Raw genomic sequence first — 12,147 nt, 5'->3', positions numbered from 1 at the left:
AAATCTAAAAAAATAAAAGAAATAAGCCTTGATAGGCAAGGCTTCTTCTGGATGTGATTCAGTGAGTGAAGTGGTAAGGGATGGGAGAAGCCATTCTGATCTATATTGTGGCAAGTTTTTAAATTCCAAAACAGGCGTTGGAGTATGTCAGTATTAGAGGGAAAGGTGTAGGTAATCCAAAGGGAGACCTGGTTTCATTGTTCACTTATAATTTGGAGCCAGTCTTTCTTGCTGGCGTTACTGGGATTATGCTTCTGTTTGTTTTAATTCAATATTTTATATTTCTGTCCAGCATCTTTTAAAGAGGAAGAGAACTCTGCTTGTGAGACACAGCCATTTCCTTCTCTGCAAAGAGTAAGTAGTGAGTATGAAGCAAGATGATTGTGGAACATGAACGCATGTGTTTTACTTTCAGCTTTGCACATGTAGCAAGGAATACTGATTTTTGGGTTTAGGCCTCTGGTGTCAGTGCTACAACTGAGAATAGAGGCTTTATTTTTGGACACTGAAGGCTTTTCAGTGCTTACAAGTAATAGTTTGTGTGTGTTTCAAGCTTCTGAATTCACGAGCCCAAGCTGTATAGCTCAGGGTGCACTCAGTTTTATAGCTGGTTAACATGTGGGCATTGCCTGTTAATGCATTGACAATTGTTTCTAATTTTGAAAGAAACCACACCTGGCCTTTGGCAGCTCCTCACAGAGTCTTGTCCATCTCTCAGAGCCAGACACTGAGAAATGCTGAGTAGATTTCCAGTGTGTTCCTACTGAGCACTGCTTGTGTTAGCTCCACCTTTTGAAACCACCTTGCAAATAATTCTTGTAAAGAATTTCACATGAAAGAACTTCTGTATCATTGTAATGGCAAGCTCCTGGATTTAAAACTTAAGATGCTTTTTGCATTCAAAAGAACTTTCTCGAAAGAGGAGGAGGACCATTTTTTCTGTAGGAGTACAAATGGGGCATTTCTTACATGTCTTTATGTGAATTGATTCTCATTTGTACCTTGCCAAGATCTTGTCCTTAAGATTTTATCCATTTTTATGTATTCATCAAGTTTAGATTGGAGTAGAAAAGGGTGTGTGTGTTGTATAAAATGTTAAAAACCTAGGGTTTTAAATTCTACTGTTAGACACCATTAGCATTAAATTCCAATTCTCCCAATAATTACCTTCATAGTGCTTTGTTGTCCTCCTTTGCTGTGGGGTCTCTTCATAATGAATTTTTTTCAGGTGCTGGAGTCTGTTTCTAAAGATGTTGGGTTCAACATAGAAATAAAATGGATCTCCCAGCAAAGGGTAAGTAAACATACATGTGATTTACATTCCTACGGCTAAAGCTTGTGATTTGATGTGACAATTTATGAGCTGCAAAGGCATCATTTTTGAAGGTTTATGTGCCTTTTTTTTTATAATGCATTATTTTTGAAACTGGGGGTATAATGGCACCACTCCAACGAATGAACAAACTTATTCTTAAAATGATAGAAAGTATTTATAGGACTGAGTTCATAATGCAGCTCAGACTGCTTTTGGTAGAGACCTTAAAAAGTCAACAGATCACAACAGGGCAGGCAGGAAAGTGCCAAGAAATTCAGCTTCTCCTGGCCCAGTGCAGGAGCAGCTACAACAAGGTGCAGTAATGCAAGCTGCTGTTTGCTTCTAGTCAGCAGGATTGCAGACTCAGCTGGACTGTGTAGCACTCAGTCCAGAGGGAAATGGTTGTAAAGGCTGGGATTGGAAGCCTGGAGTGGGGGAAGGAAGCTAAGGAGAGTGGTAGGCAGAAGTCCGTGTGCTAGAAATAACAACAGAGAGTAGCTGCTATAATTGTTGGTCTTTGGGGAATTTCTTTGTGTTTTTGAGATTAGAATAGGCTTCCTAGAGTGCCTAGAGTGATGGGGAGACAGGGAATTTTTCAGTGAATCTTACTGCTGTGAGAATTCAGCTGTACTTCACAGGCTGTCAGTCCTGGAGAGCTGTAACCAGTACTCAACAGACTGAAGGACTGACTTCTGCATTCACGCTGGCCAGTTGAATTCTCACTTTGCTCAGGTTGAATGAGAGACCATTGCTGGTTAAAATAATTTTAGTAAGAATTAATTTAAGTGACTCCAACTTGTGCTTTCTTTTTCTAGGATGGACAATGGGATGGCAACTTGTCAACTTACTTTGACATGAACCTTTTTCTAGATATTATTCTGAAAACTGTTTTGATGAATGCTGGAGGAAGAAGAATTGTGTTTTCTTCTTTTCATGCAGATATTTGTACAATGTAAGTTAAGAAGAGAGAAATAATGTCCTTTGTTTTTAACATTTATTTTTATTTGGTAAAATTTACTTTGTACGTAAGAATACACACAGGAAATAAATAACAGCTGTTTTGCTTAGAACATGTACTTAAGGTGCCAGAATAGTTGGGAACTGAAATGAGACCACTTTGCCATCTGAAATGAGCCAAAAATAAAATTGGAGAATAAAGTCATAGTGGATATTTTTGTCAAGTGTCTTCCTGGATGCTTCACTCTTTCTTAGCACAACAAAAAAGGTCATGGTTTCTTCTGGTATCCCAAAGTCTTTTTCAGTCATACTTGAGGGGTGTGCAAGCCTAACTTAGGAACCAAATAATCTTGTTAGAGTATCCAACTTGAAAAATACATCAGTAAGGTTAGGGGCTGTATATTAACCATGTTTAGAAATTCTTATCATGGATCTTGGTGATTATCATGAATCTAATGTCCATTTAAAAAGAAAATTACAGAATTAAATGGCCTTCAGGGATTTTGCATAAACTTTTTGAGGATGTGGGGCTGAGTTCAACATGAAGTCTAGCTTCCCTTGACCTGTGCGTTAATCTCCAGTAGTGGCAAAAGGAATCAGTTGAGCAGTTTGTCACACAGTTTGATGCTAAACTGTGGGACCATCTCCTTGCACCAGCTAGGAACTAGAAGAACATGCAGGAAAGAGAGGAGTTCCCCTCGAAACAGTGAGATCAAAGTTCCCTGCTTTTTGTTTTTTCACTTTTATTTTTTTCATTTGCTACTTGTGGGCTTTTTTCCTGGCAGGATCCGGCATAAGCAAAACAAGTATCCTGTGTTGTTTCTCACTCAAGGGGAATCTAAACTCTATCCAGAGCTTATGGATCTCAGATCTCGCACAACTCCGATTGCCATTAATTTTGCACAGTTTGAAAACTTGCTGGTAAGCTGACACGTTAAAATCAGACTAAATTATTACTGCTTGTTTTAAATCTATCATTTTGACACTAATACATTAAATTACAGCTAACCTCATAAAATAAATACACTAATATTGGGTAACTGCCAAAATAATGTCCATAGTTTCACATGTTTTTTTAATACAGTGTTTAAAAAATAGCACTATAAATAAACTCTCTAATTGTATTAAATAAATTTTTATTACTGTGGATGAAATGGTAAGGAGCTGCCAGTGTCAAAAGATTAAACAAGCTGATGTAAGTGTTTCAGAAATGTGGGTTTTAATTGAAGTCTGTTGTATTTCAGGGAATTAACGTGCACTCTGAAGATCTGCTGAGGAATCCAGCGTTTATCAAACGGGCCATATCCAAAGGCCTGGTTATTTTTTCATGGGGTGATGATGCAAATGACCCGGATAACAGGAAGAAGTTGAGAGAATATGGTGTTCATGGGCTAATATATGACAGGTACTTAGTTGTGGCTTTTTAAAATAATAATCATAATCACTACCATCATCAAGCTTAGAAACTGTTGTATCTTGATTCTGGTGAAATTTCACGTTGCTTCTTGGTTGACTGGGTACAGAAAGTACAAGAAGCCCAAAGACCCAGATCAAGAGCAAGTCTAACACCAGTTCCCACTCTTTCAGCTGTATATATGAAGCAAAGTAACTTTTGTTTTTCCTGAGATTGACATAAATGTAATTTGATCCTTTAAAGAACTAGTGCATGGCATACACGTTTAAGGTGCTACTAATACTCATGATAGTAATTTTTAAGTTATATATGTGGTACAGTGAGGAAAATGTTATTTGTTTGACTGAAAGTTTCAGCATTCTACGTTAAGTTGTGGAAATAGCTAACACAACTTAAACGAATGATTTTAACTATTGCCAACATTCTGCTGTGTTTCAAAGCTGTGAATTCAGCATTTTTCCTATTAAAATTAATTTGGAGTGACTCGAGGGCAAACTGCCACATCAGTCACTTCAGAAAGTAGCTGTTACATACAAAAATTCAGGTACAGACATCAGAATACTGTGTTAAATATTTGAACAGAAGTAGTGTTGTGTTATTTGGTTGTTTACAAAACCCCGAAGTTTTAGCTCTTTTATCTTTGAAGATGTGAAATTCATCATTATGAAATGAAATTTAATTTGAGAAGCTGAATTTAAATCAATTTCTGATAGATAAGAAAGAATTTGTAACTGGGAAAGCATTAAGTGTAACTGAAGTTTCAAATTATAGAAAGCTTTCAAACCTTCTGCTTTAGCAAGAGTATTGCTTTGTATAGTGTTTTACCTGAAAAAAAAACCCCAAACCAAAAAAACAAAGGAAGGGGGATCAATAATTGTCAAAGGCTCTGTTTTGTAAAGTGAAAACTGAGAGTCAGTTTAACCATATCTAGGGGCAGGAGATCAAATATGTTTACTCTGAGCTCTAGGCTCTCGGTGTGAAAAAATAGTTAACTCTCTTCAATCTGTTGTTGACTGCTGAGAATCCTTTCAGAGTGGTGGGCCCATTGCTTCCCTGGTTTTCCAGAGGTCTCACTTCTTGTGCTGTACAGAATGTCTCCTATTCACTGGCAGTACAAAAAGAATAACTAGATTTTTACAGTGGGGATCAGCTTCAGACTGAGGACATTGGCACATAAGTCCTCTTTCCTGCTACAGCAGAGCTGTGTGCTGTACCTCTGCTACAGCTCGGGATTGGGGCTGCCTTTAGTTGATGAGAAATGCCTCTGGACTAGAATGCAGGTGAAACAATCCTCTAACTATGTAGTATGCAATCACAGGGTAATGGAATTTTATTCTATGGTATGCATAAGTTACAGTGATACATTATTGGTGGGGTGTTTTAATCAAATACTGCTGCATAAAGTGTTCTTAAAATGTCTGTTCATCTCATGGCTACTAATCCAGCCTTCCAGAGTTGTTAATTACTCCTTGTACAACAGATACTCACTACTATGGTAAAACAGCAAAGCAGCCTAATTTCTGACTTCATGTTGCTTTTATTGCTTTAGATACTCAACACTTCTTAGATGTTGTGGCGTTTATGTCAAGGCTGCAAGTCAGCTACATGTCACCTCATGTGTCCTTTTGTACTGTTTGGTGTGATTTTAGTTGTGGTGGGATAGTAGAACACCTTTTATCTCACCTTTTGATAACCAGCCAATTGGTTATCAAAAGCCAAGGGAAGGCTGAATTCCCATGTGGATTTAACTGAACAAAAAATGCTTAACCTTCCTGCACTGTTGAGATCATCTGGATTCTTCATAGTGTTCATCTCTCCTCTCGCTGCCTGCCTCCTCTATCACTTCCATTTCAACATCTTCCCATTTTTTGGAGAGGAACCCCAAAATTAGTATTAACTCCAAAGCTGTTACTTCAGGCTTGTTAAGTGTAAATTACTAAATGTCATTTCCTTTGTGTTTTTTCTGTAGGCCAAAACAAATAATGGGATGTCCCTTTGCAATTCTTAATTATTTCTCGGGATTTCCTAATTGTCTGAATAAAATTAAATTCAGTCTTAGTACAGGTCTTGGAAGGAATATGAAGGTGGCACCTTCTGAAGGTGGCATTGTATGTCTCAAGGTGGACATTTTGAAATGCAGGTGGTACCTGCAAGTCCAGAATGTGGGAATGTAAAACCTGGCAGCAACTGTTCTCACTCACAGTTGGAGCTGCTGGGTAAAGAGGCAGCTTTTCAGATTATTTGAGACTTGAAGAGTTTAAATATTATTAAGAGTTTAAATAGATATGGTGTCAGCATCCATATTCTGTGCTATTTGAAGTTTAGAAATAAATAAATTTAAAATTAAATTTAAAGAGCAGCATGAGAGAGAGAGAGAGAGAGATGTACATGACTGTTCCAAGGCCTAGAAATAAGTAGGACTGCAGTAATCTGTTTTAGTGTAAAGCCAGTTCATGCTATCATTGTGTCTTCAAATTCCAGAATATTTCCAGGGTGGATTTAAGATGGTGCCTCTTCCATGGTTTCTGCAGAATTTTTGTTTTCTGGATTTGTTGCCAAGTCCAGATATTTATCTAATATGGTGGTTTTTGTTGCTGTTTACTAGACCTTTGCTTACACCATCTCAAGTGCTAATTATCTGAATAATTTAGGAAGTGAATAGAGGAATTCTGTTGAATTTTAGGTTGCTTGTATGTGGCCCTGAGTTACTGTGTGCAGTAGTTATTTCTGAGATTATGAACTGTGTGCATAGAGATTATTTCTGTAAGCTGTTTTCTCCAAACTTAATCATCCATGTAGAATTGACCAAAACACTGTAGCCAGTTGTGAAGATGGCAGAAAAACTGTGTCCTGAGTACCAAAAGTTGGGGATACCAAGCACTGGGCAAAAAAAAATGCAGGTAGGGGGTCTGGCTTTGCTTTGCATGGAGAAAAACTGCAAGACTAAATCTGGGAAGCTTACAAATGCCAACAATATTAAAAGGCTGATCCCACTGGGGCAGAGGAAAGAACACAAATGCGTTCCCTGCCCCCCATCCAGGCCTTTCTCCACTTGGGCTGCAGATTATTACACACACCCAAAGTCATTAATCTGAACAGATGTTCTGGTGCAGTTGCTGGGATGATACTCTACTGTTAACTACCATTCATCTCAGTGTTTAACCAAATTACTTGTATTAAAAGGGCAACCTCTACAGAAAGGTGCCATGTCTGCCTTCAGGCTTTTATTTGGGCCCTTACACAGAAAATTACTTTATGTGCATGACTGGGTATCTTCTGTCTGCACAGAAATCTCATCCTTAAAATGCTTTATTAGTCTGATGTTAGATTTTAATTAGAGCAGAAACTTCAACCTATTGTAGTGAAATCCTCTGGCTTGGTGAAAATGCTGAATTTTAAAGTGGGATTTCTGAGGTGATTTATCTGGTATTTTTATCCTGGATAGGCTTTGTAAACAGTCCAGGAAATGTTTCTGTATTTGAATATCCTTAACTCAGTAAGAACAATGCAGCTTTGTGTTTTTACACCTGCTGGCTGTATATTAAATACCAATGTGGAGAGGGATTGGGTGCTAGCTTACACTTGCATCATCTTTTCTCATTCACTTTACATGATCTGAATATTGTTTGTTGAATAATCCACAGAACTGCATAAAAATACTAAGTCAGTATTTCTAAAATATGGATGCTGAGAGCTTTTCCATGAGAGCTTTGTCCAAACACTACAGTTCCGTAGGCTGCATGTTGCATTTGCAGGCCAAAGCTGTGCTTGACTGGTATTAGTAACTTCCCAACATTTACACAAATTTAGCTGGCAGTCAAGGCAAAAGCATTTTAAACACTTCTCAAAAGCAGAAGACTGCTGAAATCTGGGCTGCCCTGTTTGCCTGAAGCTGCATGTTACTTAAATAACAGCATGGATATGTGTAGGAAGTGTAGTATTAGTTGATTTGTAATCTACTCAGTGATTGAATTAAGATGTTGTGTAATGACAGTCTAAGGCTGCCCTGCTTTGTGAATTCAAGTTTTCCTTGAGATCTAAAGAAAAGTGAAAAGCTTTAATCAAAAGCTTGAGAAAATCTTTTGAGCATGAAAACAGTATTTTAGTGCTGCTGCCTCTTGTCTTATATGTGTTTTCAAAGGTTGCAGAACACCTGACAGGAGCCAAACACATCAGTGTTACACCCCCTGCATAGCCCTGCAAAGTCCTGCAAGCCTTTTGTAGAAGGTGCTTACTTAAAAAAGTAGTGTTTGAAGGACTTCAGTCTTCTGCAGGGCTTGCTTAATAGGAGGTTAGATGGAAAAACTTTGCATAGTTACTTAAAAATAATTGTCCTGTTGAAAAATGAAAGATAGGGAAATGAGAGTTTATAGTGATGTTGGAAATAATTAGAGAAGTCCTGGAGCCTCTGTTTCTGCAAACTGGTGGTGTATTTTTGTGGACCCAAACAAAACATAGGGTCAAGAAATTTTGAAGTACAAGTGTGGCTGTGCTTTGAGTTGTCTTCTCTGCCTTTGGTTTGAAAGAAGCTCTATACACACATTGGAGTGAACTGGCTCTAGTGGACAGTTTGCAAGGAGCTTGGAGGGTTGAATTCATCCAGAATCTCAATTGAAAAGAATTTAGAATGAAGCAGGAGCTACAGAATTTATACTTGTTGTAGTAAAGAACTAATAAAATACTTGCCAGAAGCTGCTTAGCAACGTGCTTAGACATGTTCTAGGAACAAGGGGCTTAGAAGAACCATGCCTTTGCTATTCAAGTGTCTAACTGATGGGAAGGACTTCATGTTCTTAGTTCCTAAAGTGTTTTTTATATAGAAAACTACCTTCAACTGTCAGTGTTTTGTCTGGAATTCACAAGGGAATTCATAATGTCTCAGCTGAAGAAAGCACAGGGAGGAAGGAAGGCAGGTAGAGCTTTTATTTTGCAGAAAGCTTTTATTAGGCAAATCTGGGTCATATCTTAGGCCTGTATTGGATTATAAGAGCTGTGCAAGTAATTTAAATTTCATCAGACTGGATAGCATCTATCTCACTTCTAGGAGTTTCTTCACAGAAACTGTCCTCAGTCTTACTGTGATCCATATCAGTATTTCCTGTGGAAGTGTTTCCTTTCTTGAATCCTATTATTGTACCAGTCTTTGAGCTGCATGTTGTTTTTTGGTGTCTTGGAGTTGCCAGCAGTTCACAAGTTGGCTTGTCAGGGTGAAAGGGCACCTTGCACTCTCACATCAGCACTGCATTGTTTTGGTTGCGGTGTTGGTTCCTTTTGGGCATATTTTGAAAATGTGTGAGAGGCAAAGGATGATGAAATAAAACCAGACTACTTTCTTGACAGAATCATAAATGAAGCATGAACATTCTTAAAAGACTAAGGTGGAAGCAATGGTACTTTTTTGCAGAAGTTTTCATTTGAAGGAGATAAACCTGCAACAGCTAAAAGTGAGAGCAGCTGGATACCAAGATTAAAATTTTGGATATAAACATGCTGATATTAGAAATGAATCTTGGGAAGTCAGGACATATCCTTGTCACAACAGGTGGTGTACCAAAGTTAGGTTACAGGAGCACCAATGCTTTTGCTTTATAATGAATTACACCAGAATAGTGTTTGAGTTGTGCTCAGTGCTTACACTGTCAAAATGTGGTTTGGATTTGGACAATCTGCTATGACGCTGACATTTCAAATCCTGCAGCTTCGTTTGCGTGTGTGAAAATAAGAAAGAGGATAGACTGTTTAAAATAGCGTGGGTGGTTAATTGGCATTAGGTGCGGAGAGAGGTCAGGTTTTCTATTTTTAACTCTTTACTTAATATTGTGGTAATTATGGTAATTTAAAAAAGAAAAGGTTCTGAACTGGGGGGAGGTGAAATACTTCTTGAAACAGTAAGTATACACTCCATGCAGTATTATGTACAAGCAGCATACCACAGTCTGTTCAAATAACCTCAGGGCTCTGAAATTTCTTATGCTTTGAGCTTTGAAGCCTGGAACACTCTTATTTCACTGCTTTGTGCCACCTGCAAAATCACATTTGTCAGGAGACCAAGTGAGTATATGCCAGTAGGTTTTTAGTATATCCAATGAAATACTAACTAGTCTGTGTAAAGGGAATACCATTTTATGTTGCAAGATGAGCACCAAAACTTAAGGTACTTACCTCAAACAAACTGTCTTTGGGACCTAATTTTACTCTGTTACAGAAAACAACCCAGGTGCTTCATCTGGTGTACATTTCTGTGAACTGCTAGTTTATACTGATCAGTGTTTTTTCTTTTCTCATTTATTCAGGATATACGACTCAAATCCTGAACAACCAAATATATTCCAGGTGGAGCAGCTGGAACGTCTCAAGAAAGAACTGCCAGAGTTGAAAAGCTGTGTGTGTCCTTCAGTTAGCCACTTCAAATCCATAGCTCCATGTAAATGCCATCATAGTTACCTGGAAGAGAAAGCTGTAGATAACTTGAAGAGTGTTCAGATGCAAAAGGACTAATTTTAGGCAGAATGCTGTTTTGTATCTATGGAATTTTCACCATTGGAATAGTTCTGTCTATGCTTTCAGGTTGGTTTGTTTTAATTTTAAGTCTTCAAATAGCAATAACTGTGTTCCTCCTTCCTAGCAGTACTTAGTAAAATTTCAAACAATGTTAAAATATTCAGCCGGTTACAGTTATTGTTCCAATTTACATATACAGTTTTAACTTTTCCCTCAAATCATCTCAAATCTTGAAAAAGAAAAGTATCACTAGTGCTTTTAAAAGACAAAAATTAATTAAGCAGTCTCAGTAGTGAAAGCTCAGAAACTAAACTGTAGAGAAATTACAATAATCTGATATTGAATATGCTGAAAATTTGTTTTAACTTAGATTTTACTTACAGGCTGACAAGCGGTAGCGTTTGTCTGACAGCAGGAAATTAAAAGAGTGATTTTTAAGATACTTATAAATAGATCTGGCCTATAAAAACATCTGAACGAATTGGTACCTCATGTATATGTATTTGCACTGGTAGATCCACCTGTATACAAAGCTTTGTGCCATTTTAAAGTATTTATTTATTTTTTAGTAAACTGCAGCTCATTTTTCCCCATTTCATTGAACATTCAGGCTGCTGCCTTTGTTTCCTTAGCTCTCAGTTCAGTGGTACAGTGCCTGTGTACAGCAGTCAAGGGGGAACCACGAGTACAGGTTTTTCATTAATTGCACACAGGCCTGTTTAAACTTTAAAAATGTTGCTAATAATCTTCACAGAATTACAGGAGTATCTTCAGTGGTCGAGAATCTTTTTTGCACAGTAACCTTAACGAACAGAGTATGTACCCTGCACAAACTCTACAAAATGCATGCTTTATCTATTAAGCATGAAATTTAGGTGTTTGCTGAGGTCCTTGCATCTTTATGGTGCTAGTTATGTGTGAAGGGTGCAAGGACCAATTCAACAACTTAATCTCCTTTGCCTGAGAAACCACAAGCCTGTTATCACAAACATTTGGAGAAGAGGCTACACCATATGTGGTTTGTCTTACTTACATAATGCAAGCTACTGGCTTTTGTATTTTGCAAGATTTTTGGCTTTTACCATAGAGCAAGAATCACAAATGTACTGAATTCAGATAATCAGTATTCTGTTGGCTGGTATCTATCCTCTGTAATTTATTACAAAGTCATAGTTTAGAGTTCTTAATAGATAAGTATGCATGTCCTTTCTCCTCCTGACGTTGCAGGTCATGCCAAACACAACAGCTGTAACTTTCTACTGAAGTGTTAATGTATAATAAGAATGGAAAATATTTATTTTTTTTCTCTTGTAAATTGACAATGAAAACAATAGTATGTACTATATTCTTTATATACAGTAATTGCTACATATAGATCTGATTGTACAAAGAGTAAAGCCATTGCAAATAAGTGCTTGAGTCTGCACTGCTGAGCAGTTTGAAACCGCTTGTTTTGACTTGTGCATTTTAGTATTTAAAGTTTGTTTGTCCTGCACAAACAGCACAGTAGTGATTAGGTATCTGGAAGCCTTCTTTTATTAAAAAAACAAACAAAAATGCAAAACAACCCTAAACCAAAATTGGAAGTGTGTGAGCTGTGTTTTTGAGAAGGGGAGGGGGCATTGAACCAGAATCTTGGCGTCAGGAACCTGTGACTGTTACTTGATACATTCCTTACCTCTGTGGTTAATTCTTAATTTTTTTTCTTAATTTTTTTCCCTCATTTTTGTACCCTGTGGGATCCTCTTGACAGGTCTTGAGGGCTTTGCCAACTGATAGTCAACTCCTAGCAGAGTTGTTGTCACTGCTTGTGAAAGCTGGGCAGCACATCCACAGAGATGTTGAGAGTGACACATGGTCTGTGTGAAGGTGGTGCAGAAGTTGTGCTGTGTGAAGCACCCTCTCAGACTAATCCCAGTGAGATACTCAGTGGGGCTTAGGCATCCTTAAAATCTTATTT

The 12,147-nt window shown here is 37.7% G+C and overlaps 1 protein-coding gene across 3 annotated transcripts in view; it reads left to right on the top strand.

Moving 5' to 3' along the window:
* The window catches only part of GPCPD1 (glycerophosphocholine phosphodiesterase 1), a 36,596-nt gene extending 24,829 nt beyond the window's left edge, over nucleotides 1–11,767 (top strand). For 2 of the 3 annotated variants that reach the window (XM_017726715.1, XM_008644376.2), the window contains 6 exons: nucleotides 293–354; nucleotides 1,229–1,294; nucleotides 2,131–2,267; nucleotides 3,058–3,193; nucleotides 3,517–3,677; nucleotides 9,980–11,767. In XM_017726715.1, coding sequence (XP_017582204.1) covers nucleotides 293–354; nucleotides 1,229–1,294; nucleotides 2,131–2,267; nucleotides 3,058–3,193; nucleotides 3,517–3,677; nucleotides 9,980–10,184 — 767 coding nt within the window. In that variant the 3' untranslated portion in view covers nucleotides 10,185–11,767. Of the gene's footprint in view, nucleotides 1–292; nucleotides 355–1,228; nucleotides 1,295–2,130; nucleotides 2,268–3,057; nucleotides 3,194–3,516; nucleotides 3,678–6,485; nucleotides 6,587–9,979 lie in introns of all 3 variants that reach the window. The other variant, XM_017726716.1, reaches the window with a different exon arrangement.
* Nucleotides 11,768–12,147: the final 380 nt, after the last annotated feature.

The sequence above is a fragment of the Corvus brachyrhynchos genome, unplaced genomic scaffold, assembly GCF_000691975.1.
Source record: "Corvus brachyrhynchos isolate BGI_N302 unplaced genomic scaffold, ASM69197v1 scaffold312, whole genome shotgun sequence".
NCBI lineage: Eukaryota > Metazoa > Chordata > Aves > Passeriformes > Corvidae > Corvus > Corvus brachyrhynchos.
Note: the sequence above shows the minus strand (reverse complement) of the source record. Positions and strands in the feature narration are given on the sequence as shown.